This window comes from Talpa occidentalis, unplaced genomic scaffold (assembly GCF_014898055.3).
Source record: "Talpa occidentalis isolate TD23 unplaced genomic scaffold, MPIMG_talOcc4v2.1 talOcc4.7, whole genome shotgun sequence".
NCBI lineage: Eukaryota > Metazoa > Chordata > Mammalia > Eulipotyphla > Talpidae > Talpa > Talpa occidentalis.
The window spans coordinates 92,064,327-92,085,973 of NW_023605083.1; the positions used below are offsets into that span (position 1 = coordinate 92,064,327).

Below are 21,647 nucleotides of genomic sequence, written 5' to 3' on the forward strand. Positions count from 1 at the left end.
AAGCCCGCAGCCCGCAGCGGCCCCACGCGACCATCGCCGGCACCGCACCGTCGCAACAGCCGCGGCGCTGAAGCCCTGGCCGGCCGGCCTCCGCGGGCTCTACCCCAGGGAGGAGGGGAGAGCGCTCTCAGCTGCTGCCGCTTCCTACCTGGGCTGCGCGGGAGTCTGCTGCGCACAGGCCTGCAACGCCTTCGGTCAGGGCTGGCGTCAGCCGAAAACTCCTATAGCTAGAAGGCTGCCTCGCGAGGCAGGGCCCGGATAGCTCAGTCGGTAGAGCATCAGACTTTTAATCTGAGGGTCCAGGGTTCAAGTCCCTGTTCGGGCGACCGCAATTTTGCCTACCGAGTGACTCTTTTAGTACAACTGTTAGCATAAATATTCTTCAGAACAAAGCAAAGGACAAAGGATGAAAGAAATTCTGAAGCTCAATTCCAGAAGAAATTATTGTTAAGTGCTTCAGGAACGTAGCTTCCACATAGTAGAACAAATAGAGGTGGAAGTAGAGGTATTTTAGAGCAGTGCACATGGGAGCCACGTATGGGGATTTAAACTTTTAGTTGCCACCTTAGAAAACAGTAAAAAAGAAAAAGGAGGCATTCGTTTTAATAGCATTTTATTTAACCCAATAAATCCAGTCTTAACATGCTATCAACATTTTTAAATTAATGACTTTTTAACCATCCTTTTTTTGTACTGTCTTCTAAGTACCGTGTGTATTTTACACTTAAGGAACATTTCAATTCGTATGTCATGCGCGCGATAGAAGCGTTACCCTATCCGACGAAAGTTTTTATTTTATCTTCTGCGAATGAGACTAGGAAATTTAGAATTACATACACTTTTAGGAAACACATTTAAGAAAGTGGGTTCCATGGTGTAATGGTTAGCACTCTGGACTCTGAATCCAGCGATCCGAGTTCAAATCTCGGTGGAACCTTTATGCTTTTTCAATTTCTATTCGTCACCAATATATACTATCGTATTACCGACTAATTCCATATAAAAAATTCTCTCACGATCCAGTTCACCTGGAATGAAAGACAGCTAGGATCCTGCTCTTTCATCTTTTCAGACTGGGTAATTGAAAACTATCGCAATTAGGAGCACATACAGTTAAATCACTTAAATAGATTATAAACTGCCATATTATATTCTGAGATGAAACTGCCATTTAAGGACATGTTAAAGAGATTGGTGATGAAGTTACTTGGACAATCTTAACAGATACGACTGCAGACCTCCATAGTCTGGAATACCAGAGAGGGAAGACGGGGGCGCAACGGCTCCCAGCAGTCCTCGTAAAATTTAGGAATATCACAGAGGGAAGTTCAAATTACTGTCAGAAGGCGCAGGGGTGACGAGAAAAACTCAGGTTTGGCAGCGGTGGGATTCGAACCCACGCCTCCGGAGAGACTGGAGCCTAAATCCAGCGCCTTAGACCGCTCGGCCACGCTACCTGCGTGAGGAAAATCCTTCTCCGCAGTCCTCCTAAGAGTCTAGAAGGAGGACACGCGCTAGAAAGCGTTATACCAAATTATTTGGTCTCCTGTAAGAAACATCGAGATTCTGGTTCACGGAGCGCCAGGTGGCGAAGCAGAAAGACCGCAAGAAGCATACACACAGACACACACACAGATTTACAACAAAACAATTTATTTTGATGGGTGGAGCCACATCTGGGAGTGGGGTGCGCCTGGGCTGGAGGCATCCCCCAAGCGGGGAGCCGGAGCTCTGTACTCGCTCGTTCGCTCGCTAATATTCGGTGGCTCCTCTCCCTGTTTCTTCCACCCATGGGCTCCCGCACTCCTACGTGGTTCATATACTTTGAGGCCTCTACCTTCCCCAGCGCAGACCTTGACTCCCAGCCACGCGCTGCTTGCATACCCCGCCCCGTTCTCCCCCCTGTCCCCGCCCACCCGGCCCCTTGCTAGTACCCGTAAGCAGTGAGAAGCCGCCGCCCGCCAGGTGGCTCTGTGGCGCAATGGATAGCGCATTGGACTTCTAGTGACGAAAAAGCGATTCAAAGGTTGTGGGTTCGAATCCCACCAGAGTCGGTTTTATTTCAATTTTTTTCTTCCCTTTCCCTCTCTCCGACTTTTTCTTAAAATCTCCCACCCCTTCTCCCCCTACCCTATCTCAGAGTTTTCCACCTGGTTTCAGTTCCAAACTCAGTCTCCGCTCCGCTCTCTACTTACCTGTTTGCCCCGGAACTCGGGCCGTGGAGCGCAGGGCGCGGGCGGGAGACGGGAGGGGCGGGAGAGTGGGCGTGGACGCCGAGATAAAGGCAGGCGCCGGGCTCGGGGACGCACGGGGATTTGATAACCACTTTATTCCATGCACTAGGGACTCGGGAGGGGACTGAGACTGGGCTGGGGGCAGAGAGGGTACAATCCTAGACGCAGGGCGGGCAGGGAAGGGGACAGGAACCAGGGAAATATATATTTATATAGATACTCTAATATAGACCACATCTCACCCGCGCGCTGCGCCCGCGCGCCCCGCCGCCCCCCAACACCTTCTAGCCCCGATGCCCGGGTCCCTCTGCCGCCCTCGGGCTGGAGTCTCTACCCCAACCCCGCACCCCGCCCCCACACCCCCCCAAGCTCAGGGCCAAGGTCTCCAGAAAGCGGGCGGCGGAGGCGGCGGGGCCTTGGGCGCCCCGTCTTGTCTGTGAGGCGGCGGCGGCGGCGGGAGCAGTCCGGTGAGGGGCGCCGGGGCGCCGGGATCCCCGGCGCTGGGGGAGCAAGGGGACGGGGACCACGCGCAGCGCGGGCTAGGGGGGCCCTGGTGCACTGGGGGGCGCTGGTGCAGCGCGGGGCCGGGCGCTGGGGCGGCGGGGTCCAGCGGTGGGCGCGGCGCCTGGGGCCTCGGATCTCCGGGTTCGGGCCGCGGCGGCTTGGGGCGCAGGTAGCCGTGCAGCGCGGAGAGGAGCTGGGCGCGGGCGGCCGGGCTGGCGTCGTGCGCGAAGGCCGCCAGGCGAAGCAGGCATTCGCGGAAGCCGGACAAGTAGCAGCTGGCGAGCGCCTCGGCGTCATGGGCCGGGGACCGGGGGACCCCTGGAGCCGCGGCCGGCGGGAGGGCAGGCGGACAGGGCGAGCAAGGGCCCAGCGCGGGTGAGGGAAGGGGCGGGGCGCGGAGAGACCGAGGCCGGACCGGCGCACAGAGACAGGCAGCCAGATGGACCGACAGAGGGAGAAAATGAGGGAGACACAGAGACAGACACGCGCGGGTGTTATTAACCTCGCCTCGGAGCGGTGCCTGCCACTCCCCAAGCCCACCGTCCACCTCAGGGGGCTCCCCACCTGCCCGGTCCCAGCCTCCTGGCACCCCCCCGGCCTCCCTCCGCTGCCCCACCCCCGCGCTGTACCCGGGGGCTCCACCCGGCTGCGCTCCCTCAAGTAGCCCACGGCGAACTCCAGTATCTCTGCTTTCTCCAGCTTCGGGTTCCGGAGGTTCTACAGACGGGAGGGGAGGGCGCAGAGACAGAAAGGGGTGGGGAGAGAGGGGGGAAGTGGCAGGGGGAAGAAGGGAGGGGGAATGCGGGAGCTGGGGGTGCCCCCGATCGCGTTTGCGCGCTGCTCGCAGAGCGCGCGGCCGTGCGCGGAGTGGAGACGACCCAGAGTGGTCCTGGCCCAAGCTGAGGCTAAGCCGTTCACCCCACACTGCGAGGAGGGGATTCGACACGGCAAACCCAGGGAATGAAATTAACCGCCCGTGGGGCTGAGAGGAGAGGAGGGGTGTGGGGGGAAGGGAGGGAAAACTTACAGACCCAAAGGTAGAAACTGACTGACCCTGGGAGTGAAATTTACAGCACCGGGTGTGAGACTTACAGACCCGAGGGGTGGCGCAGAGGATGGCGTTCTGAGAGCAAGAGGGGGTCTGTTACGGGAGTCCAAGGGCGGGGCTCGGGTCAGGAGGCCGTGGGGCCGGGGTCACCGAGGCAGCGTTAAGTCCCCACCCCAGTAAGGAAGCCCGAGGACTTGAGGACCGTGTGCTTGCGGGTCCCGGGCTGGCGGAAGGACTGACCTGGTCCCGGGTCCGCTCCAGCAGCAGCAGCCTCAGCTCTTCCAGGCTGCGGTTGATGCGGTCCCGGCGCCGCTTCTCCACAAGCGGCTTCAGCATCTGCGGCCAGCAGCAAAGGGAGAGCGGGCCGACCCGACCGAGACTCAGCGCGGCGGCGCGGGCGCCCGAACCCCGCCTCTGGGACAGCCCCGTCTCCACCCCTTCCCCAGACCCCGGAGAGCCTAGGGCCCGACCCCTTCGATCCCTCTCCGCGCCCCCTCCCAACGCCCCTAGAGTCAGCTTCTGAGGCTCGCCTCCTCTCTCTCCCGGGTCTTCTTGCATTGTCTCTCTCAGTCTTGTCCTCCCTCCTCCCCTCTCTGTGTCTCTCCTCTTTTGCTCTCTACGTCTCCGTCTCGTGCAGTCTGTCTCTGCCTCAGTGGAGAACTTTGAGAACCCTCTTTGCGCCCAAGCACGTGGGCCGAACGGTGCCGGGCTCAGAGTTGGCGGCCCTGAGTACAGAAAGGGAAATACCCTGCGCGAGCGCGCCTTGTCTTCTGGCTCTACTCAGTCCAAGCGCCCACCCTTTCCCGCTGCTCCTGAAAACTCCCGCCGGGCTCCGGCCTACGCAACCCGTGCCCTCGGGGGCTGCTCCGCGGCTCCGCACTGGCCAGCCCAGGGGAGCTGAGCGCCTGTCCTCTCCGCTCTGGGTGTCCACCCTCCACCCTTAGCTCTGTGCTCCTTTTGCTTATTTTATTATTTACTTATTTTATTCAAACTCACGACCCCTCCCACTTCCCCCAGACCGCAAGGTGACAAATCCCATTACCCCGGCCCCAGCATTCCCTGTCTGCCGCCCGCTCGGGTCCTGCTCCGACCCTGTTCCCTTCTTGATACTTTGCAGCTTACTTCCCAGCTCCTGGTTCCTCGGGTCCCCCGGGCACCTCTCCCCCTTCCAGGTCAGCCTCTCCAGCCTCTTCCCTGACCCAGGGTCTCAGGGCCGCGGCCCCCTGACTGGCCCAGGGACCTCTCCTCCCTCCCCTCCCACCTCTCACCTTGGGGCCGTCCCTATTCTCGGCTCGATCCCGGGTGACCATCGCTCCTCCGTGGTATGGACCGAGCCCCTGCTCCCTCGCGCCTTATATCCCGCGGTCTCCGGGTAGGGGGACAGGACCCGGGTCCCGCCCCTTCAGCACCAGGATCCCGCCCCGCGCGGCCCTGGGCACGAGGCTCCCGGAAAGGGGAGGGGTACGGGGGGGGGGGAGGAGAAGGAGTGGAACGGGCCCGGGAGTGTGGGAAATGAGGGGTGAATGCTGCTTTCGGCTGGTTTAAGTACCATGAGGTTGTAAAACGAGGCGGGACCCAAGTGAAGGGAGGCGGTTATTAGGCGGAGAAGGATTTCCAGGGATTTACAGACAGAAATTCTCAGGATTGACGTTCTGAGTTCCCCCAGACCGTTCTCTCCAAGCTCACTTTTTCTCCCAGAACTTGAAATAAAATTAGCACTCCTTGGTCCCTAGGCAGAATCTTAGACATTAAAATAAATAAATAAATAAAGCGCCTCCTACTTAGGATAGGGGGCGACCTGAGTGTTCTGGGAGGATGCGTCTCAGTCATCTGGGGTCGGCTTGCACGTAGAGGGACAGTTTTGTTCTGAGTCAATTGCATTAAATTCCTCCAACATCTGGGGCACTGGTTGTGCGCGCTGGGCACTGGCCAGCGCTTGGATAGTTCATACTGAGACTCACTCTAGCGACCCCAGCTTATGCCCGCAGGATCTAGTGGGAAAGACGGTGCGTTATCAGGTAGCTACTGTGGAATCAGATTGGGAGCCACTCTGAGATAGGGTTGGATTGGGGCTGGGGCGGGGGGAGCTCAAAGGGAGAGCAAGGTTTTCAAGCATGGTTAAGAAGTGGAGAGATCTTTCCACTTGGAGCTATTAGATTCAAAACTAATTATAGGAGATTCGGGCTTATGACTGCCAGGACACCTGAAACAAGTGTGCCACCTTTGCTTGTTCCTGGGGACCCCTCGTGAGTGTAGGGGAGCAGGAAATAAGCAGTTGTGTTAAAGGGGCAAGAAAAGGATACAGAAAGCAACGGGGTTTAACACCCACCTCAAATCGAGAGCATGACCCTCCGCAGAATGATGCGTGAACACTCGGAGACTTCAGCACAAAGTGCCTGGGGAGAGAAAGAGTCATATATTTAACGGGACAGCCAGATGCCAGGGGGAAAAGGGTTGCAAACCTAGTTGGATTATAACTGCGAAGTCAGACAGATGGGGATTGCTCCAAGCCCTCCCAGTCCCCCTCCACGCCTTGTTTTTAAGTTGTTTTGCTTTTTGTTTTTTTCCAAGGAGCCTGCCTTGCCAAACCTTAAGCCCGAAGGGACAGAGACCTTGGGAAGGGCGCTCCCATTTGGGATCAAGGCCCCCGGCACATCCCACCTCCCCCTACCTGGGACAAATGGGAACACAGATGTGTGGCTCCAGTGGTCCCCGCCGCCCCCCTCCTTGGGAACCTGGGCTCGGGTTGAGTTTTTCTCACCTGCACGCGAGGCTCGGGGCCCCGGGATGTTCGCACCCGGGTGTGGGACCGCCCCTGGCCATATGGGGCGACTTTATGGCCTGGTGGCCGGATCCTAGAGGGCGGAAGGATGACCTGGTGCTCCACCCAAGTCAACTACTAGGGGCCACTCCTTCACTGAGCCCGCGGCAAACTCCGTCAGCCTGACCTGACCCCAGCCGCCTCAGCCTCTTCTAGGTAGGTGGAGAAAACGAGAGTCTCGCGTCGCTTGCATTGGTGGTTCAGTGGTAGAATTCTCGCCTGCCACGCGGGAGGCCCGGGTTCGATTCCCGGCCAATGCACGTCCACGCTTTTTCTCCCTTTTCTTTCAAAAAGGAATTTAACAACTTGCCTTAGAAACATCTTGTTTAACTGATCCAACAAACGTTAATATTTAACATTTTTACTCTATCGCAATCTCAGGATTTGGATCGAGACCTGGATTCCGTATGTACTCACCTCATCCTCCTAGCCTGAGGGTCCTGCTGCCCTCCACACCCCACTACAGCTCCCCCTGCGCACCTCCCCCCCCAACCCCCCCCCGCCCACCCTCCCGCACCTCAGCAGGCGTGACCCTGAGAAAGGATACGGCGCTGGGATCCCTACCCCGGGGGTTCTCTTAGCCCTCTGTGGGGGAGCAGAGAGGTCTTCCTCCCTGCACGCTCTAAATATCCTGCTTTTCTTTTCCATTTCTCTCCCTCTCTTCCTTTCTGTCCTCCCCTAAGCGCCCCTTTATGTAAGTTCACGAGGTATTTCTGCGTCTCTGCGTCTGCTTGAGAGTGTCTTTGTGTCTGTCACAGTCTTTCCACAACCCTTAGCCACGACGGCCCGCCTCTTCTCCCTGCATCTCCAGCTCCGGGTGTCTCCAGCCTCTCCGCCTCCCCTGCGTCTGCGTTTGGGTCTCTGGGCGTCTCTGGCCCTCTGGCCTCTCGTTGTGTCTCTGGGTCTCTGGAGCCTCTGCGCTCCCACGCTCCCGCCGCCCTCCCCTGGGAAGCGGGCTCACACCTCCAGCCTCTGCCCCCTGCCGCCCACCCTCTCCCGGTCGCTTTGATCCCGCACGCGTCGGGCCGGCGGGCGGGCGCACCAGCCAGCTGCCGCGCGGCCACTTGTGAGCGGGGGCGGCCCCGGGCTCCCCCACTTGCTGCACGGATTTTCCGCTGTCTTCCGGCGCGCTGTCCTCCCCCGGCGCCCCTCCTCCTGGGCCGCGCTTCCTCCGGGAAGTCTCCCGGGGCTGCCCTGCCTGCAGGTGCTCTGGGTCTTTTTCTCTGGCCCCTGAATTGTGTCAGTGACTGCGCTTTTCTCAACTCTAAGCCGTGACAGTGGCTCCCAGAAGAAGTTGACTGCGACCTGGTCATCTGTGGGTCCTGGGTAGGCAGCCGCTGTTTTTATTCACTCCACCGTTACTTGTGGAGTTCCTCCTGTGCGCCCAGTGTTATTAGGCACTGAGGAAACATTGGGTCTGGCCTCGCCTGAAGCTTACTTTACGTTGCGGGGGAGGAGCTGGAGGGAGGAAAGGTAGAAAATCACAAGGTAAAAAGAAAGTTAAGTACGTTCAGGTGTTTATAAGGCTGTGGGGAAAGAAAACAAGTAGACATGGCAAAGACTTGAGAGAGAAGTGCTTCTCTATTCTGGGTGATCAGAGACAGCCTCTGTGAGGAAGGGATATTTGAGCTGAGCGTAGTAGTCCAAAGGAACAGCAGGTGGAAAGGCCCTGAGGCTGCGAGAGGCTTTGCTGCTGGGAGCTACAGAAAGAGGGTCATGGTCTCTGGTGAATTTGGAGCATGGCAGAGATAAGAAGGTAGGACTCATCACATAGGGCCTCAAAGGCTCGCAAAGGCGTCTGGATAGATTTTTCCTCTATGTGCAATAGGAAGCCAGTTGAGGGTTGTTAATCAGAAAGTCATTTTTCCTGACTCATGTTTTTTTTTTTTTTTAAGATTTATTTATTTATGCATACAAGGACTGGGGTGTAGGCCAGAGGTGGGGGGGGGAGTGAGATTCACCAGAGACAGAGTGGGGAGCAGAACAGGCAGACTGACTGAAATACACTGCTGAGGGGAGCAGCAGGTGAAACAGGAGAGGTCTGCTGTGCCATGTGTGTAGCTCCCTGGCTGGGGATCTAGCTCTCGTTGCAGTGGCTGCTGATAGCTTGATAGCACTGTGTCTTTAACCCCTGCGCCACCAGGGAGGGCCCTGACTTATGTTTTATATTTTAAAAGATCACTTTGGCTTCTATGAGGGAGAACTCAAGCAGGGCAATCATTTGGCTTACTGGAGTAACCTTTTAAGCAGGACATCATGGTGACTTGTACTAAGGTCTTGGCAGTGGATAGTGAAAGTGAATAGGTTATGCCTAGGTTTTTGGTTTAAGTAGAGTAGATAGTAGTGTCTTTTAGTGAGATGGGAAACACCCAGAGAGGAGATGGGAAAAGATTTCGGGAGAGAGGGCAAGCTTAGTTTTAGTCAGCTTAGTTTCCCTTAGATATCCAAGTGTAGCCTACGGGTAGGCCAGAGATATACAACTTTGGGGTTCATAGTTAGAGGGTAAATATGGGGCTATCAGGAAAGAGGTGGTTTTTAATATTATGAGACTGGGGCATGTAGGGAGAGTGTGGACAGGGAACAGAAAGGACTGAGCAAGGAGATTTTGGGGACCCCGACACTTAGAGGTCAGCTTGAGAAGGAAGAATTGGTAAAGGAATCTGGAGTGATCAGAGAAAGTACAGAAAAATCAGGGGAGTGGAGTGTCCTGGACACCAAGAGAAGAGAGCATATGAAGGTAGAAGCAGTAAGCTCTAGCTAAACTGCCAGGAGGTCAAGCAAGGAGAAGAGAGAAAGTAACTATCCAGTTTGGAAGTGACAGATGACCTGAAGGGAGAGTAACTCTCACTTGAAGGACTTGGGGGTCAAAGCAAGGGTATACAAGTGTGCAGACAGCAACCATGGACAAATCAAAACTGTCAAGTTTTGCTGTGAAAGAGATGAGGGTTTCTAGGCCACTTTTAATGCTGATGGGACTAACCAACAAAGGTCTGGGGAGTCTGGTTGTGAGTGAGTGAGTGTATGTATGTGTGTGTGTGTGTGTGTGTGTGTGTGTTAGTAAGGGGGGGCGATATTGAGCATTAGATTCCAGTATTGGATGGCAAAATCAGCTCCAGGTCCTAGGGAATACTCTTCACCCATGAGGAGATGGGGGACCCAGCGTGAGGGTCAGTTGGAGTGAGGGCAGTGTGAGCCTTTATTTTCTGTGGTCATTTCCATTTCCTGGAAGAATTAGTCAAGCTCCTTGCTGGAGGGCAAGGAAAGAAGACTGGAGAGAGCAGAGATGGTTATTAGAGGAGTGCGGAGGTGTGAAATATTCATTTTGGAGAGAAGAAAAACTTTCTAGACCAGTAAAATAGAATTTCTCGGCAGGATAAGACTCTATGTAAGTTTATGTAAATTATGGGATCAAAAATTTCAAGTTCAGAACCTAATTCATCATGGAACTGATGAAGTTTATGCCTCAGGACCCCTCACTTACACAGGCCTCTCGGAGGTCCCTGCCAACCTCCCACATGGCCATGTACCTGTAAAATTGCAAAACATAAGACATTTTAACCACAAATGTTAAAGATCACTGTCTCTTTCTATTCCAGCTTCCCCTCTATCACCCTTTCCCCCCTGGTGTTGGAATAACTGTGGGCACTTTGGGGACTGGGTTACAGGGAAGATGAGTTGGAGAGAGAAAGATTTCTTGTTTCTAGGCTTATGTTAATGTACTTTCCGGTCCCTTCCACATCCAGTTAAGTCCACCTGGCCTAGCCATCCTGGTACTGCAACACTGTACTCTTACTGTGAAGATACCAAGCTGGAGGGCACATGTGACATGAACATGCCCAGGGGCTCTCTTCGCTCTAGGTACATGGATGATAGAGGAGAAACAATATTTCAAAAATATAGAGACCCAGAAACTAGTCTGTAGAAAGTTTTCTATGGATGGGCAGACAGTTTTATTCGTACAAATAAGTTATTTTTCTGGACCTTGTGACAGTTAACAATTCATCAGCTTTTTCAATTTGTAAATTATTGTGATCTCTTACTTCACTCGATTACTTTTTGTACCTATGCTTGTATTATTTTTTTTAAAGCTGTCCCCACTCCAAGAAAAATAATTATACAGGCGTTAGGCTCCTGAACCCAGTTGGCAGTGGTTGGGTGATTTTCTCCAGCTGTTTGTTGCTCCTGTGCAGAACCCCCATCTCCAGTCTTTCAGAGGGTACAGATGCTGCGGCTCTTTGGGTGGCTGCAACCTGTGTCTGCGGGGTCCTGTCTGCTTATCTGCTGTGGTTGTGCCTGTGAACATGGTGCATGTAAGGGTGTCTGAGTCTCCACCTTCTTCCTGGGGCCCTCTCAGCACCGGGCTTGGGGGAGGGGAGCTCGTGCCCCACACGCGCTGGGCGGCTGGGGAGGCAGCAGGAGGCGCAGAAGGAACTGACACCGCACAGCTGGTCGAGTGTCCGAGCTTCCCCTCCCCCGCTGTGGCATCTCCGCAAGCGCGGGTTCCAGGGCTCAACTCCGCCCTCTTTGTTCTTCAAAGGGAAGGCTGGCTTCCTGGGAGCCCCCTGGGTCCTGGGTAGGGGGTGTTCCTGGAGGGCTGGGTCCTGGGGGGTTGGGGGCTGGAGAGTAGGAGGAGCAGGACGCCGGGCCAAAGCAAGAATCCGGATAGAAGACTCCATATAAGCCAAAATACAACCGACAGTAATCCCTACCCTGAGGGTCGTACCTTCTTGTGGGAAAGACAGTTAAATGAACACTACACAAAACTTGTCAGATGGTGACAAGAGTTATGGCGAAAGGTGGCGCTGGGAAGGGGAGTGAGAGCGAGAACTGTAATTTTAGATGGTATGACAGGACAAGGGCTCATCCAGAAGGTGAAATTTAAGAGGTGAGGGAGCAAGTTACAGGGACTGCAGGGGAAGAACAGGCTGGGTAGAGTGACTGGCCAGCAGGAAGGCCTGAGGGGCAACAAGCCTAGGTTGTCAAAGACGCTGGGAGCCGCAGGGGAGCTGGGCTGGAGTGGAGGTGAGCCCAGGCAGGAGGGGAGGCTGATCGAGTAGCACCTTGTAGGCCATTGTGATGACAGTGTAAGGAGTCACTCATCTCTTAGTAAGATGAGAAGCCATTGGAGGGCAACCTACCCCCCACCCCAGCTTTTTTATTTTGTTTGGGGTTTAGCATTTTAAATTTTTATGTAATTTCAAACTTTCTAAAAAGTTACAAGAGTACAAGGAACTCCTGAATACTCTTTTCCCAGGTCCATCAATTGCTTACATTTGTTCCATTTGCTTTATTGCTTCTATCCAAATATACTATAAATATGAAATATTTGTTTTCTGAACCATTTAGGGGTAAATTGTGAACATCAGGTGAAAACTCCATTGCCTGGAGTTATTCAGTGTGTATTTCCTAAAAACAAGGACATCCTAAGAACAAAAATAGTACATAATAGTGTGGTTATCACTATCAGAATATTAAATTTGGGGCCTCCCTGGTGGCGCAAGGGTTAAGATGAAACCTATGAAGCTGTCTGCAGCCACTGCAGCAAGAGTTCCATTCCTGGCCAGCCAGGGAGCAACCCACATGGCACAGCAGATCTCCTGACTCGCCTGCTGCTCCCCTCAGCAGTGTACTTTGGTCAATCTGCCTGTTCTGTTCCCCACTCTGTCTCTGGTGAATCCTCTCACTGCCCCCCGCCCCCCTACACGTCTGGCCTGTTCTCCAGCTCTTGTGTGCATAAATAAATAAATCCTAAAAAAATTAAATATAATGAAATACTATTTAGTCCCCCATTCATATTCAAATTTCCTCAAATGCTTCAAAGTCTTTTTATTTTTTTTTTTCCTAATCCAGGATCACACATTGCATTTAGTTATGTCTCTTCAGTCTCATTTTTTTTTATTAATTTGTCCATTTACATATCGGTACAAGGTTGAGGGTACATTTTCACACCTCCATGTGTGTACATTTCACTCATCATCCACCAGAACTCCTGTGCCGTATTCAGTCTTATTTAATCTGGAAGCATCTTTGCCATTATCTTCAGTTTTGAAGAGTTCAGGAATGTTATTTTGTAGCATAATCTTCAACTTGGTTTGTCAGATGTCTTGCCATGGTTAGCTTCAAGTTACTCTGTTTGTACAGGAACAGCACCACACACAGAAGTGACATGTCCTTCTTAGAGCATGGCATCCAAAGACACATGTCAGTTTGTCCAGATACTGAGATACTGACTTTGATCATGACTTTTTTTTAAAGATTTATTTATTTATGCATACAAGAACTGGGGTACAGGCCAGAGGTGTGGGGGGTGAGAGGATTCACCAGAGACAGAGTGGGGAGCAGAACAGGCCAATTGACTGAAATACACTGCTGAAGGGAGCCATGGGCAAGGCGGGAGAGGTCTGCTGCACCATGTGGGTAGCTCCCTGGCCTGCCCGGAATCCAACTCATGCCGCAGTGGCTGCTGATAGCTTCATAGTGCTGACGCTTAACCCCTTGTGCCACCAGGCAGGCCCCTGATCATGATGTTAAAATGGTGTTTGCCAGCGTAAAACTATTAATATATTAATGGTAATTAAGACATAATTTGTGGGAAGAGAGGCACAGTAAATTTATTCTAACAGAGAAAGCAGGGTGCAATATCTACATGATTAGAACAAATGGTGGTTATCTTTCCAAAGGGTGAAGCCTGAGCACAGCTAGTAGTACACAGATTAACCCAGCGCATCCTCTTTCCTTCACCCACTAATTTAGTTTCCATTGGTGATTTCCAACTCCAGCACTTCCTCTGTATTTATTAGTTGGCAGTTTACTGTAAAAAGAACTTTCCAGTCTCCTCCCATGTATTTACCTATAATGATATGACCTTTGGATTCTTACTTGTTTCAATGAATTATCATCCAGAAAAATCATCTATTTACCATTCAATTTGCCCCAGATTTAGCCAATGAGAGCCCCTTTGTCTGCACCCTTAGCTAGCTGTTTCTTTTTGAAAGATACCCAATATCTTTGAACACCTCTTTATTTTCTGGTGCAACAAAATATTCCAAAATTACTTTGTAATTCCCCAGTCCCAACCTTGGAATCAGCCATTTCTCCAAGGAGCTTTGGTTCATTTTAGTAGAGAATGGTATTGGTAACCAAGATCTGGGTACTTGGTGTGCTTATTGCTGTGTCATTCCTTCTAGGCTCCCCCAGTGGGTGGAGCTAGAAATTATATGTTCATGTGTACATGAATTTATTTATATACACATGTGTATATGTATTTATTTTTAGGTCAATATACATTATTTAAATTTTTTTTATTAATTTATACATACAAGAACTGGGGTGTAGGCTAGAGCTGCAGGGGTGGGGGTGAGCGAATTCACCAGAGACAGAATAGGGAGCAGAACATGTGGATCTGCTGAAATACACTGCTGAGGGGAGCAGCGGGTGAAATAGTAGAGGTCTGCTGCTGTAGTGCTGCAGTATGTGGGTTAGCTCCCTGGCTGGGGGGAACGCTGGCTGGAGTGGGGGTTGAATTCAGGCCGTTGTGGTGATAATACTGAGACTTGACTCCTGCGCCACCAGGGAGGCCACAATATACATTTTTAAAACATGAATTTATATTGATACCCCATTTGAAGATTTTGAAGAGAGGAATGACAAAAACTGATTTTGTTTTTGAAGGATCACTTTATCTATCACTTTGCCCAGTGTGTTAAGAATAGATTGCAAGAGGGCCTCGCTGGTGGCACAAGGGGTTAAGATGCAACCTATGAAGCTATCCGCAGACACTGCGGCTCAAGTTCTATCCCCTGCCAGGGAGCTACCCACATGGTGCAGCAGACCTCTCCTGACTTGCCCGCTGCTCCCCTCAGCAGTGTATTTCAGTCGATCTGCCTGTTCTGTTCCCCACTCTGTCTCTGGTGAATCCTGTCACTCTCCCGCACCTCTGGCCTGTACCCCAGTTCTTGTATGCATAAATAAATAAATATAGGACCTCCCCGGTGGCGCAGCGGTTGAGCGCTGGGTTGCGAAGCTGCCCGCGGCCTCGGAGACGCCGGTTCGATCCCCGGCTCTCCCAGGCCACCTGAGGAGGGTCCCACATGGCGCGCAGACCTCTCCTGCCGCCTGCTGCTCCCCTCAGCAGTGTACTTCCGTCCTTCTGCCTGCTCTGCTCCCCGCTCTGGCTCTGGTGAATTCTCTCACCCTCCCACACTTCTGACTGTACCCAGTGCATGTATAAACAAAAACAAACACACAAATAAATAAATAAATAAATAAATAAATAAATAAATAAATAAAACATGCCTCTACTAAAAAATAAATAAATAAATAAATACATTTTTTAAAAAGAATAAATTGCAAGAGAGTAAGGAAGAAGAGAAGAAGCAAGGAAATAATTTAGTAACTGTTGTCATAATCTGCCTGAAAGATGAGAGTGGTTGCAACCAGGAAGTAGTGGTGAAGTAGTGACAAGCAGTCAAAATTTTTACATTTTTAAAGAAGGCAGGAACAACTACACTTATATCAGATAAAACCGATTTCAAACTCAAAAAGGTAAAAAAGAGACCAGACGGTCACTACGTTATGATCAAGGGGACAATACATCAAGAAGACATAACACTCATATACTCATCAAATGAAGGAGCACCAAAATATATCAGACAACTATTATCATCTCTGAAAACAGACATCAGAAAAAATACATATGTAGTAGGAGACTTCAACACACCGCTATCAGCAATGGATAGATCAACGAGACAAAAAATAAGTAAGGACACTAAAGCTCTAAATAAGGATCTAGACCTCGTGGGCTTAATAGACATCTATAGAACACTAAACCCCAAAAAATCTGAGTACACATTTTTCTCAAGTGCACACGGATCATTCTCCAGGATCCGTCACATACTGGGACACAAGACAAACATCAACAGACACACCAAGATTGAAATCATACCAACCGTCTCCTCTGACTATGAAGGCATCAAACTAGAAATAAACCACAAAAAGAAGCAAGGAACCCTCCTACCTCATGGAGATTGAAACCCACACTACTGGAAAACCATTGGACTAATGAGGAGATCAAAGAAGAAATTGAAAAATACTTTGAGTTGAATGACAAGGAGGACACCAATTTCCTAAATGTATGGGATGCATCAAAAGCAGTAATAATAGGAAAATATATAGCAATACAGGCTCACATCAAGAAACAAGAAAGAGGGCCTCCCCGGTGGCGCAGCAGTTGAAAAATTCATGCCTCTTTAAAAAAAAAGAAAAAGAAAAAAGAAACAAGAAAGAACTCAAAGAAACAACCTAATCTCACATCTCAAAGAACTAGAAAAAGAACAAAAAAAAAGGGGCCTTCCTGGTGGCACAAGGGGTTAAGACGAAACTTCCCCAGCCAGGAAGCAACTCACATGGTGCAGCAGACCTCTCCTGACTCAACCGCTGCTCCCCCCAGCCAATCTGCCTGTTCTATTTCCCACTCTGTTTCTGGTGAATCCTCTCACCCCTCCCTTGCACCTCTGGCCTGTACCCCCATTCTTGTATGCATAAATAAATAAATCTTTTTAAAAACCCTAAAACCAGTAGAAGAAAGGAAATAATAAAAATCAAAGCAGAAATAAATGAAATACAAACTAAAAAAACAATTCAAAAGATCAATGAAACCAAAAGTTGGTTCTTCAAAAAAATAATAAAATAGACAAATCCCTAGCCAGGCTGACAAAGGAAAAATAGGAGAAAGCACAAATAATAAATAGGATCACAAATGAAAGAGGAGAAATCACAACAGACACAGCAGAAATCAAAAGAAATAATCAGAAACTGCTATGAACAGTTATATGCAAACAAGTTCAACAATCTATAAGATATGGACAAATTCCTACAACTTTACAATCACCCAAAGCTAGATAAAGAAGAAATAGAACACCTAAACAGACCAATTACAAGCAGCAAAATAAAATGGTAATCAAAACCCTCCCCAAAAACAAAAGCCCAGGACCAGATGGATTTACAAATGAATTCTACCAAACATTCAGAAACAAACTAGTGCCTATCCCTCACAAACTCTTTCAAAAAATTGAGAAGGAAGGGATAATGCCAAACATGTTCTATGAAGCCAACATTACACTAATACCAAAACCAAACAAGGACAACACACAAAAAAGAAAACTACAGGCCAATCTCTATAATGAACATTGATGCAAAAATCCTCAATAAAATTTTAGCTAACAGAATCCAACAATGTATCCATAAGATAATTCATCATGACCAAGTAGGATTTATTCCAGGGACACAGGATGGTTCAACATCTGGAAAATCAATCGATGTAATCCAACACATCAACAAAAAGAAATATGAAAACCATATAATAATATTAATAGATGCTGAAAAAGCCTTCAACAAAGTACAATACCCATTTATGATAAAGGTCCTTGAAATTCTCAGGATACAAGGAACATACCTCAATATCATAAAGGCCATATATGACAAGCCCATAGCCAATATTACTCTCAATGGTGAAAAGTTAAAAGCATTTCCATTAAGATCTGGAACAAGACAAGGATGTCCACTCTCACCACTACTTTTCAATATAATACTGGAAGCCCTAGCCAGAGCAATAAGACAAGAGAAAGACATACAAGGAATCTAAATAGGGAAGGAAGAAGTCAAACTATTCACAGGTGATATGATAATATACATAGAGAACCCCAAAAACTCCATAGAAAAACTAATCAAACTAATCAATCAGTTTAGTAAAGTAGCAGGATACAAAATCACACAAAAATCAGTAGCCTTCCTATGCACAAACAATAAATCTGAAAAAGAAGAAATCAAGAAAACCATCCCTTTTATTATTGAAGCAAAAAAATCAAATACTTGGGAATAAACTAACAAAAGAGGTAAAGGACCTATACAAAGAAAACTATAAAACACTGTTAAAAGAAATAGAAGAAGACACAAAGAAATAGAAAGACATACCCTGCTCATGGATTGGAAGAATTAACGTTATCAAAATGGCAATCCTACCAAAAGCGATTTACAAATTTACAAATTTATAAATTTACAATTTACAAATTCCAATAGAAATTTCAATAACATTCTTCAAATAAATATAAGAAATACTGATGAAATTCATATGGAGGCACCAAAAACCCCAAATAGACAAAGCTCTCCTGGGGAAAAAAAAAGGGAATGGAGGTATCATACTCTCAGACTTCAAACTATATTAAAAAGTCATAATAATCAAAACTGCATGTTATTAGAACAAGAACATACACACAGACCAATGGAACTGAATAGAAAATCCAGAAATAAACCCACAGATTTATGGTCAACTAATCTTTAACAAAGAAGCAAAGAATATGCAATGGAGGGCCTCCCCGGTGGCGCAGCGGTTGAGCGCTGGGTTGCGAAGCTGCGCGCGGCCTCTGCGGCGCCGGTTCGATCCCCGGCTGCTCCCCGGCCACCAGAGGAGGGTCCCACATGGCGCGCAGACCTCTCCTGCCGCCCGCTGCTCCCCTCAGCAGTGTACTTTGGTCCTTCTGCCTGCTCTGCTCCCCGCTCTGGCTCTGGTGAATTCTCTCGCCCTCCCGCGCTTCTGACTGTACCCAGTGCATGTATAAACAAAAACAAACAAACAAAACCAGCAAACAAATAAATAAAGCATGCCTCTATAAAAAAAAAAAAAAAAAAAAAAAAAAAAAGAATATGCAATGGAGCAAAGAAAATTTGTTCAATAAATGGTGCTGGGAAAACTGGATTGCGATATGCAAAAGAATGAAGCTTGACTACTACCTTATACCATGCACAAAAACCAACTCAGAATGGATTGAAGAACTAGACATAAGACCTGAAACCATAAAATATATAGAAGGAAATAGAGGCGAAACACTACAAGACATACACCTCAGTAACATCTTTACAGACACATCACCCAAAGCAGTGATAGTGAAGGCAAAGATAAACAGCTGGGACTACATCAAATTAAAGAGCTTCTGTACAGCAAAAGAGACAGTAACCAAAACGAAGAGACACCCCACTGATTGGGAAAAAATTTTTGCACATAACACTAATGATAAAAGACTGATCACAAAAATCTACAAAGAGCTGATGAGACTCAACAAAAACAAAGTAAATAATCCAGTCAAAAAATGGGCAGAAGAGCTAAAAAGAAACTTCTCCAAAGAGAAATGCAAATGGCCAACAGGCATATGAAAAAATGTTCATCACTTGTAATCAGGGAAATGCAAATCAAAACTACCATGAGATACCATCTTACACCAGTGAGAATGGCACATATTAAAAAAACTAGCTACAACAAATGTTGGCTAGGATGTGGAGAAAAAGTAACTCTTCTGCACTGCTGGTGGGAGTGCAAACTGGTCCAACCACTATGGAAAGCTGTGTGGAGATTCCTCAACCTGCTAAAGATGGAGCTTCCATACGATCCAGCAATTCCACACTAGGTATTTACCCAAAGGACACAGAAACATTAATTCAAAAGGGCACCTGTACCCCTATGTTTATAGCAGCACTATTTACAATAGCCAAGATATGGAAACAACCCAAATGCCCAAAAATAGATGACTGGATCAAGAAGATGTGGTACATATACACAATGGAATATTACTCAGCAATCACACAAGATAAACTTAAGCAATTTGCAGCAACATGGATGGAGCAGGAAGGAATCATGCTCAGCGAAATAAGCCAGAAAGAAAAAGAAAAATACCGGATGGTCTCGCTCATAGCAGGAATTTAGAAAACCTAAATAAGGAACAAGGAAAAAGACTAATTATAATAAAGTAAAAATCAACAAGCAACAAGCAACTATAAACCAGAGACACTGGGTGGGGGAGAGAGTAGGATCAAAACAAGGGGGGTGGGAATTGTATGGGGACTATAAGCAAGATGAAAATGCATACATTGTGCAAAAATGATGTAAAAAAATGTATAAAATAAAAAAAATTAAAAATTACATTTTTAAAATAAGAAATTGAGAGAGAGAAGAAGCATAGATGATTCTAAGGTTTTTAGTCAGATCAACTGAGGAAATAGAATTTCCTCAGGTTTTGGGGAGATGACCAGGAGTTTGGTTTGGACATTTTAGTTTGTGATTCCCTATTAGACATCCAATGGAAATGATAAGTAGGCAATAGGATATATGAATCTGTAATTCAGGGAAGAATTCTGAAGAGGAAAATGCAAAGTTGGGATGTATACATTATTAGTTGATATTTAAAGCCATGAGATTGGAGATCACTAACGACGTGGATACAGAGAAAAAGAAGAAAAGGTTGGAAAATTGAGCCTAGGGAACACTTTAACACTTAGACATCCAGAAGATGATGAACCAGCAAAAGTCTGTAAATGAGCAGCTAAAGATGTAGAAGGAATATCAGAAGGGTGTGGTGTCCTAGCAGACAAGTGAGGAGAGTATTCTGAGGGCGCGTGTGTGTGTGTGTGCGTGGTGTGTGTGTGTGAGAGAGAGAATTTGTGTCAACTGCTGCTAAATAGTCATCAGTGGATTTAGTAATGTAATGGTCATTTGGAAACTTGAACTTTGAATGGAGGTGGGGCGCCCGATTAGAGAGAATTCCGTGGAGAAGATAAGAGCTGGACACAGGGTAAAAGATAATTCATTTTGCCTTAGAGGGGAACAAATAAATGGAGCAGTGACTGGAGGAGGGTGTCGGGTAGAGATAGCTTTTGTTGTCTTGCTTGTTCTAAATTGGGATAAATTTCAATATGTTTGACAGATGGTGGTTATAGTCCAGTATAGAGAAAAAAAAAAAAAATTGGTAGGATAGGACAGAGAACAATGCCCTTGAAGGGGCCAGAGGAAATCCAAGATCTAACTTTGTAGGTGTTGGTCTTAGGTGGAAGGATTCATCTGCAGTAGTGAAGGAAAAGGAATATGTGGTCACACACTGAGGTAGGTAGGTGCGATGGTGCGTGTAGGAAAAAATCTTCGGAATGCCTTATTTTCTCAGTGAAACAGTAAGTAAAACTGAGGGAGGATGAAGGGATGCGTGTTTTGAGGTAAAAGGAGAGGAATAAAATAGTCGTAGAGAAGAGACCGGATTGGGGAGATATATATAATACAACTGCCAGACAGCACTGAGGAACTATCTGAGTTTGGAGGAGTCAGGAGTTCAAAATCTACAGTGAAAATTATTTTTCAAGACACAACCTATGTAGGAAGCTGAGGCCCACAAGAGGGCGCTCGCGGTGTGGTCCCGGGCGGCTGAATCCCTGAGGGCCTCAGAATAAAAGCACGATTTCTCGCCAAGTGAAGAGAAAGCACTGGAAAAACAATTTTCTTCCTGCTCCGAATATTGTGATACTCATTCCCAAAAGTATCAGCGCTGTGAGCAGGATTCGAACCTGCGCGGGGAGACCCCATTGGATTTCGAGTCCAACGCCTTAACCACTCGGCCATCACAGCCGCGTGCGATCCCTGCCCCGCGTAACTATAGCTGCCTATCAACAGGCCCGTTTTTCCACCACCTACTGCGTTGCGTCGCGACGTCTTTTGCGCGTGCGCCCTCTGTTCGGCGGCGCCTACCTAGCAGCCGCCGGCTGTGGTGACTTTCCTCTTCTGTCTCCCCACGGCCACAGCGCGACCCCAAGAAAAGGAGCCCAAATCCAAGTCCAGGGCCCCAAAGCCTTGAAAGCAGACATGGTGGTGCCGCACAACCCTGACTCACAGAGGGACACGGGAGCCTGGCTCCAAACGTGCACTAAAAGTGCGCGTTACCGGACGCTCAAAGAGGAAGCCCCTTAGAAGGCGGGGCCCGAAGGCCCGTGGGGCTGGGGCTGAAATGTGTTCTTCTCGCAGCAATAATATACGCGCCCCGCACGTGCAGGCACCGCTGGGATTCGAACCCAGGATCTCCTGTTTACTAGACAGGCGCTTTAACCAGCTAAGCCACGGCGCCGGCAGCAGGCCAACGTGGCTATGGATAGATCAGCGTCAGCGAACGCCGGTGAGCAATGATAAATAGTTACCACGAGTGTTCAATGAAGCATTCCTTTCTTTCTAGGT

At 48.8% G+C, this 21,647-nt stretch overlaps 1 protein-coding gene and 7 non-coding genes across 9 annotated transcripts; 4 read left to right on the forward strand and 4 right to left on the reverse strand.

Annotated features, from left to right (window-relative positions):
- Positions 1 to 252: 252 nt before the first annotated feature.
- Positions 253 to 325, forward strand: TRNAK-UUU (transfer RNA lysine (anticodon UUU)). The gene has a single exon. It is a non-coding gene; the product is annotated as a tRNA-Lys (tRNA).
- Positions 326 to 865: 540 nt separating this feature from the next.
- On the forward strand, positions 866 to 937 carry TRNAQ-CUG (transfer RNA glutamine (anticodon CUG)). The gene has a single exon. It is a non-coding gene; the product is annotated as a tRNA-Gln (tRNA).
- A 438-nt stretch (positions 938 to 1,375) lies between these two features.
- TRNAL-UAG (transfer RNA leucine (anticodon UAG)) lies at positions 1,376 to 1,457 on the reverse strand. The gene has a single exon. It is a non-coding gene; the product is annotated as a tRNA-Leu (tRNA).
- Positions 1,458 to 1,636: 179 nt separating this feature from the next.
- Positions 1,637 to 5,106, reverse strand: HES7 (hes family bHLH transcription factor 7). 2 transcript variants are annotated; one of them, XM_037494396.2, is made up of 4 exons: positions 5,055 to 5,106; positions 4,027 to 4,122; positions 3,368 to 3,455; positions 1,637 to 3,056 (listed from the first exon to the last, which is right to left on the reverse strand). In XM_037494396.2, the coding sequence occupies exons 1-4, from the start codon at positions 5,094 to 5,096 to the stop codon at positions 2,605 to 2,607; spliced, it is 678 nt and encodes a 225-aa protein (XP_037350293.1). In that variant the 5' UTR covers positions 5,097 to 5,106; the 3' UTR covers positions 1,637 to 2,604. The 2 variants fall into 2 exon arrangements, with proteins under 2 accessions (XP_037350293.1, XP_037350292.1); XM_037494395.1 differs by having other exon boundaries at positions 2,605 to 3,071; positions 5,055 to 5,096.
- Positions 1,968 to 2,054, forward strand: TRNAR-UCU (transfer RNA arginine (anticodon UCU)). The gene is given in 2 exon segments: positions 1,968 to 2,004; positions 2,019 to 2,054. It is a non-coding gene; the product is annotated as a tRNA-Arg (tRNA).
- Positions 5,107 to 6,796: 1,690 nt separating the features above from the next.
- TRNAG-GCC (transfer RNA glycine (anticodon GCC)) lies at positions 6,797 to 6,867 on the forward strand. Its single transcript has one exon. It is a non-coding gene; the product is annotated as a tRNA-Gly (tRNA).
- A 14,098-nt stretch (positions 6,868 to 20,965) lies between these two features.
- On the reverse strand, positions 20,966 to 21,047 carry TRNAS-CGA (transfer RNA serine (anticodon CGA)). The gene has a single exon. It is a non-coding gene; the product is annotated as a tRNA-Ser (tRNA).
- A 419-nt stretch (positions 21,048 to 21,466) lies between these two features.
- Positions 21,467 to 21,540, reverse strand: TRNAT-AGU (transfer RNA threonine (anticodon AGU)). The gene has a single exon. It is a non-coding gene; the product is annotated as a tRNA-Thr (tRNA).
- Positions 21,541 to 21,647: the final 107 nt, after the last annotated feature.